The sequence below is a fragment of the Orycteropus afer genome, unplaced genomic scaffold (genome assembly GCF_000298275.1).
Source record: "Orycteropus afer afer isolate SDZICR_OR568_19922 unplaced genomic scaffold, OryAfe1.0 scaffold00199, whole genome shotgun sequence".
Lineage (NCBI taxonomy): Eukaryota > Metazoa > Chordata > Mammalia > Tubulidentata > Orycteropodidae > Orycteropus > Orycteropus afer.
In genome coordinates, this window is record NW_006921786.1 from 344,375 (window position 1) to 351,859 (window position 7,485).

Below are 7,485 nucleotides of genomic sequence, written 5' to 3' on the forward strand. Positions count from 1 at the left end.
TGCCTGGCTCTTGGCTTGTAGGTGAAGCAACAACAATCCAAGGAAGGGTAATGATGAGACCATGGGCCAGCCTCTTCCTCATCCATGCTACTTCACTCACCTCACAGACCCTAACACAATCGATGTCAAGGACTATGCTGGTTGGAGTGAGGACCGTAGGAGGGAGAGGGTTGCTCTCTCAAGTACTTGCTGAATGAGTGAATGAGAGAGTGATTGAATGGATGGATTTACAGATAAGTCAGCACAATGGACAGGATCTCTGAAAACCTGGATTCTGCAGAGAGTATCTCTGCGTGAACATCAAGGTTACTAACTGGCCAGATCCCTGGGTAAAAGTCAAGTCTACACAAAGTAAGAGAACATGGGCTTCCCTGAAGACAGGGCCATATCTTATCCCCAGATCTCAGCACTCTGCTTGGCACTAACTGATGATGTGGCAAAAGCGGGAAGAAAAAAGGAGTATGTGAAGAGCTAAAGGTGTGGGGTTGTGATGTAACAGGAGAAGAAAATGTGGCTGGTCTAGAGGGCAACTTGAGCTACTGTGGGAGAGACAACAGAGCCCCCACATCCCCAGGGATGAACAGAAGACTCTGTAATCCTCAGATGGGAATGGAAAAAACGAGGTCAAAACATCTGGATTAATAACAGCGCTGTTGGCTTTGACTATTTAAAAATCATCCACAAATCTGTTTACTACTAGCACCCATTTGTAATGAGGAAACCAAGAAATAATTTGCCAAAATTGGCAGCTGGTGTCATGATCCAACCCCAGATCTGGAAGGACTGCTTCTCCATCTCACAGACAGACTGATCAGGTGGCCTTCATGTTGGCAAAGCTCTTTGCATTGGCCTTTTTGGTTAGGATGCTTCAATAAGAAGAGAAAAAAACTTTGGGGGGTTGACTTATCCTATTAGGCATCTAATATAAACTATGAGAAAGCAATCAAAGAGGTGACAAAAAACTCAAGATCAACCTGTGACTAGCATGTATTGAAACACCACTGACTTGTGCTCTCAGGTATCTGCCCTCATGGTTAGATGAAGCCCCACCAATCCAAAGTAATAAATGGGAAAGACTAATTAAGTGGTTCTTAGGACTTTGGCTCCAGGCTTGAATCTGACCCTCATCATTGTGTGACCTCCATCAGATCACTTCACTTCTCTAGGCACCTCAAGACTAACATGGTAGGGGATGTGTCTGCTGGAATAGAGACAGGAAGAAAATTATAAGCAAGGATCCAACAGAACCACTGAAAGCTTTCATTGTCACACTGGGACTAGGCCTTTCCAGGAACTGGAAAATGGCAGAAGGGAAAGGGCAGGGCCAGCACCATGTGACCATGTGTGAGGCTCTGGAATGTGCAGAAGAAACAAAGAGGACAAGACGGCACATACTTCTTGGAAGATTATAACCTAATGTGGCCATGAGAGAATATGCAATATACTACAGCACCCACCCTCTTTGTGAAATGTAAACCCCACACCCAATCCCCAGGTAAGATAAAGCCTTACAAGAAACAGTGGTCCCAGCCCATCTATGCCCAAGCAGGCCAAGCCTTCTGGAGGATGACGACCCATCTCCCTTAGATAGCAAACATAGCCCAATTAAGAGTCTGTGGTGGGTGGCTGGGGATGGCAGTGGCCAAGAGCAGCACACTAGTGCTGAGGGCACCATGGCACACAGACCCTAGCTGTCCCTCTGCCTTTCTGGTCTCTGAGATGAACTGATTCATTCTCACCCTTGAACTTTTAGACACTCACTTAGCTGGACAGACTGAGAGCTTTGGAAAGCTTCTTCTAGTGACATGGGCAGAGAAGGGTAGGGAGCAAGCACCTGAGGGACAGACGGGTAGAATGGGATTTCTAGAGAGACTTTATATAGGATGCCTGGTCTAATAGGAAAACAATTAAATGGGGCTGATTTTCTGAATGAGGTAGGTCCATCTTGAACTTGCCAGGGTCAGTCTGTGAGGACAGGAGCCAGACATTCTTCCCAAGATCCCTGATGGTGAAAGTGGCAGAGAAAAGCCAGAATGTGGGTTGCTCCCAGATGGAAAAGAACTATGAAAGAGGGAGGGTTGCAAAGAATGCTGGTATAGGCTGTTCAGCTGAGTGGTGCCTTCCAGGCAAGACTTGATCCTGACACTTGGCTTAGAGGCAGAGGCCTTCATCCCTGATGCTCCAAAGCTCTAGAGATGATGGAAGATGGGGCTTCCAGGGGCACAAACATGGGATAAAGCTGCCTCAGGTGACCCCTCAGGGTGGGGAGGCCACACCCATCAAGCTCAGCAGAGACAACAAAGTTCCAGTCTCAGTTTCTTCTCAGAGCAGCAAGCACAGCACGGGAGTTGGGGGGCTTCAGCCTTGGAGACAAGGGCAGGGCTGTGGGTCTGTCTTCTTGGCCTGGGAATATCAGGGAGCTCATAGTGGGGCCATCCAGGTTGCCCTTCTGGAATAACCAGCTGCAGTCCACATTCTCCCTTCTCAGTGGGGACCAGGACAGTGGAAGTGAAGGCAGCCCTGTCAGCAGCAGGCCCTGTTGGGGGAGCTGCCATCTGCTCTCTGCAGGACCCCCAGCACTCGCCTCAGCAGGGCCCCCAGGGCCACACATGCCCATCTATATCTCCATGTCCACAGGGCGGATGTTGCCGGTTTTGTGCTCTCTGACCCAAAGCTCCCTGTCTTTGGCTGGGTCCACTTTTCGAAGCAGTTGGTCCACGGGCTCGACTGTCTGCAAGGGACGCAGAAGAGAGGATACTGTCAGAGGTGGCAGCCAGACTGGGTATGTTTCTCTTGAGCTTGTCTGCTTTTGCCTTTGTGCCTATCAGAGCAGCCTCTCTAGAAGGTTCTGGGGCCCATGGGAGTGGCCCATTTGAGGGAAAGAACAAACAGAGGGAAAGAGAAGGGACTGCCCATCCAACCTCTGCCCCTCAGTTGCTGCGTACCATCTGAGGAAGATTCTTTACCTTCCAGTGCTCAGGGCCTCATACATGATGTGAAAGGGCAGGGTGGTTCATGGTCTAGGATCTCTCTAGAGATGGAGAGCCATTTGTGCCCACATTTGCCACCAGAGAAGAGGACAAATGGAGCTTTAGTTTTAGATATCTGACTACCTGCAGAAAGCTGTTCATTTGTTTGTTTTTACAAACTCATTGGGAGAGTTTAGCTATTTTAACTATAATAAGCTTCCTTTCCCCCAGGGTAGCAGCCCACGTGTACATCTGTTCTATGCACTTGGAATGGATTCATGTGGACTTCCAGGACAATCTTGACAAGTCCATCCCAAGAGGTGGCCCAGGCCCCAGCCTCATGCCCACTTTTCACTTCCAGTGCTGGCGATTTAGCTGCTGCAACACAGCACTGGGTGTGTCTCCCCAGGGGCCCTGCCGGCTTCAGCTTGAAGTGGGGAACTCACGCTTTGGTTGAACATGTCAGTCTCATGACGCAGCTGTGTGTACTGGCACAGGTGCTGCCGGATCATTTCCACCCTCTCCACCTCCAGCCGTTCCAGCTCCTGCCAGAAAGACCAAAGACCTCTAAACATATCCTCTCAACCTGGGGATCTTCCCACAACGCAGGTTCTAGACCACCACATACACAAGTCTGCCCAGGTCCTGCCCAGGTATGCCAATGTCTAACATGCCTAATGCCACTTAACCTTTGCAGTCATATGAAGAATCTGAGCTCAGAAAAGGTAAACGACTTGCTGATTATCTAGGAGTAAAGATGATGATGATGAAGGGAGAGCAGCTACTATGCCCTGAAAGCCTGTTCTTTTAGAATTAAGAGCTTTACATGAATATATAACTGTACTCATAATTTGATAGGTTTTGTAATTATCCTTGTTTTCCAAGAAAGTGGACTAGTATCTAGACTGGTAATATAATTTGCCCAAAGTAACCTGCACTTATGGAAGGATCTGGGATTTGAACACTGTCCTATCATGATCTCAATCATAACTCTACATTATAGCCCCAGCCTTTGTACCCTGATGGGGTGGAGAAATGGCACACATATAGGAGCTTCCATGCCCCAAACTCTTGGGCTTTGTCCTTTGACTTCCGCTAAGCAGCACTGTCTCTTTTGCCCCCACCCTAGGGTTCCTCTAGTACTGAGGGGCAGAGGACAGAGCAGGCCCATGGAGATAGAGAGGGTTGGAAGTGCAGCCACTGTCAAAGGGAAGCATAAAAAGGCCTTGTCCTTTGGTTTCTAGATGGTATGTGTTTGGAATTTAGAGGATCAAGCTGCTATTCTGCATACAACTAGGTCACTGCTCAGGTGATTAACTGGGGAGGGAGGTAAAGCAAAGGGCTTAATTAGGAGATTAACTAGGAGACAAACTAGGTCACTGTCCTTGGTGGAGGCCTTTAAATCTGCTCTGGTTGGGGGCAGGGAGGGGGTTGATACCTGGCAAAGGCAGTTATGTCAGTGCATGTTGATTGGTAATAACAATTAGGTGGGGGTGACAGTGGGACAAAGGGATGATCACCAGGCATGGTGCCCCTTTTCCCATCTGGCCCAATGGCCCAAGTACCCACCACAGTACCTGTCACACAAGTGAGACTTGCCAACAAGGAGATGACAAGAGACACTGCGGAGGGTCTGATCCTGTCCCCCATACCTCTTGGTCAGAAGGTCTTCCCTCCTGATTCCCCCTAAATCACCCTTCACCCCCAGCCCATCACCTCACCCATTTATAAGCCTTGCAAGGATCTCCCATCAAGGACCCACAACCCTTCTGGGGCAATCACTCTTACTACAACTTGGATATGTGTCCTAAAACAGCCACTGTCCAGCCACCTTGAGGTTGGGGGCATCCTCAGTTGACCCTGGTCCTTTGGGAGACAGCTCAGAAGCACAGAGTGAGACCCAAGTCCTGCCTAAGTTTACATAGGCAGAAAGTGGTAGAACAGGGATCTGAATCCATACAGACTATCCTGGAGCTTGAGGTCTTGACACAGGAGTAGATCTAAAGGCCATCTCCATAGGCACCCTTCATGCCATCAGAACTGTGCTTCCATCATCCACCCAGGCTTCCTGTGCACCAGTCACCACATTGAAATATCTCTGATCACTTACCAAAGTGGTGGTTACCATCTCTTCAAACCACTTGGACTGGGCCTGGTTGTAGAGGTCCACACAGCGCATTAGGTCATCTCCTGAAAAAGGCCAACAGCCTCCATCATGCTCCACCTGGGCCCTGGCCATAGCTGCCTTCTCCCACCTGCCCCTTATGAATATGTTTTCTGCTTTCCCTTGGATCATGGAGGCCACTAGAACATGGGAGGGTAGAATAAAGCAAAGGCAGGGGGCAATCCAGCATTATGAGAGACCAGCTTTAGACCGTCCATCAGAATTTAGCCCCCAAAACAAAACAAAACCAAACTCTCTGCCATTGAGTTGATTCCAACTCATAGTGACCCCCATTGGCTTTCAAAGGCTGTAAATCTTTATGGAAGTAGATTGCCTCATCTTCTTCCCATGGAGCAGCTGGTGGGTTTCAACCACAGAACTTCTGGTTAGCAGCCAAATGCCTTACCCACTATGCCACCAGAACTCCCTCAATTGACCCTAGACATCAAGAACTTAAGGTGGGGGTTTCTTAGTGTATGTGTGTGTGTGTGTGTGGGGGGGTCGGGGTTACTCCTAGGACTGCCAACCTCATTACAAGCCCAAGAAAAGCTTTTCTTGCTATTGATGGCAGTTTTCTCTCACATTGGAGAATTCTAATTGGCTAAAATGTGTGTTGTAAGTAACCTGGTCCTAATTAAAGAAGAGACATTTGCAAATCATAAATGTGTGTGTGTGCATGCAGCAGGATGATGTTCTGCAACACAAAATAATATGTCTGATGGTTTATGCCTCATTCGTATGCAGTGGCATTATAAAAACAGGCACTAGTGCACTATACACCAACTTCAACATAGTAGTTATCTTGGGCAAAAGAAAAAGGATGCGTGGAGGGGGAATTAACTCTTTCTATAGCATTTTATTGCATTGTCTCTCTCTACAGCAGCGAGGTAGGTCTGAAACAAACATAACTATTACACCTTGATAGTTAGTAGATTATCTCCTATAATTGTATTTGTGTTTAAAGCATTTTGTAATTAAAATAAAAACTATAAAGTAACTGCAAAAATTACTGCATGTACTAGCATGCCGGCACCATGCTACACACAAAGCTTAGACCAGCAGCATCAATAGCACCTGAGAACTTGTGAGAAATGCGAATCTCAGGACATACCTCAGTCCCAATAAATCAGAAAACACATTTAACAAGATCCTCAGGTGGTCGGAGGCTGTGACCTTTTGGAAGTAGATTGTCAGCCTGTCTTCTGAGGTACTGCTCAGTGGTTTCAAACCATCGACCTTTATGCTAAGGGTGTTTTACTTTACACGTCACACTGAGAGAAGCGCTGCTCTAACACACAGTGTGGTTTGAATGTAGATTCCTGGCATCATGGACTATGTTCATGATGAGAAAACTCATGGGCAGACCCCACAGTGACCTGATTTACTGTTCAAAATTGGTCATTTGAGTAGATTTAAATTTCTTTCTATAACAACATCACTCTTGCTCATGTGTATTCTGATATGAAAGAAAAAGGAAGAGTTAAGTCCACATGTAGAAATGTCACATAATCCAAGGTCCCCCAGGTATGAGCCACACTGTGGGGGAAAAGGCTACACAACATGAGCTTTGAGCCTTGGGTAACAGAATGCAAATCAAGAGCTTTGTTCACTTTGCTCTTGATCCAAGGCCACTGACTTGGGGTTTTGATCCTAAGAGGGACCAAAATGGAGCAAAGAAAATGGATCCTTTTTACTGCAAACTCATTTCCACCCATGGCCTGTGCCTGATAGAGGACTGGGTTAACACATCTTTCTATAAACATACAATAGGAAACTCCCAAAGCCCTACTTGTTGAACCTAATTTTGACAACATGCTTTGGGAGCTTCTGTAGCATTAAAAGATAGAGTAGGTGAAAGAGGGGTGTCTTTCTCTTTGGTAGCCTAAGTGTTTGAAATTAGACCCTTTGAGACACTACCAGTTAAGAACATGGATTCTGGAGTCAGAATGCCTGGGTTGTCATCTTGGCTACACTTTTTATGAGTGTTGCCTCTGGTAACTCAATTAACCTATGCGTCAGTTTCCTCATCTGTAAAATGAGGTTAATGACTACAGCTTCACAGAGTTGTGAAGATTAAGTTAATACATGTAAAGTGCTTAGAACAGAACCTGGTAGAATATGCACAATACTAATATGAGGTATTATATGAGCCCCAGGGACAACTCAGGGACGCCCAAAGCAGCAGGCCAGAAGAGCAGGAGAAAGGGGATTAAAAGCCAGGTAGCCAGACAGAGGTACAGTCAGCCACAGGGACCCAGGTGGGGGTGATACGAGAGGTCTCCAACAGCAAGACAAACTTGTCTGTTGGTTTGTCCTACTGTGGTGACATGTAGACATGAGTTTTGAGGCTGA

The 7,485-nt window shown here is 47.1% G+C and overlaps 1 protein-coding gene across 1 annotated transcript in view; it reads right to left on the reverse strand.

Annotated features, from left to right (window-relative positions):
* Window positions 1-2,617: 2,617 nt before the first annotated feature.
* The window catches only part of GAS7 (growth arrest specific 7), a 394,162-nt gene continuing 389,294 nt past the window's right edge, over window positions 2,618-7,485 (reverse strand). Inside the window, exons 12-14 of the mRNA XM_007948030.2 lie at window positions 5,080-5,159; window positions 3,416-3,514; window positions 2,618-2,731 (exon numbers count right to left, since the gene is read on the reverse strand). Of these exons, the coding sequence (XP_007946221.1) occupies window positions 2,618-2,731; window positions 3,416-3,514; window positions 5,080-5,159 (293 nt within the window). The remainder of the gene's footprint in view (window positions 2,732-3,415; window positions 3,515-5,079; window positions 5,160-7,485) is intronic.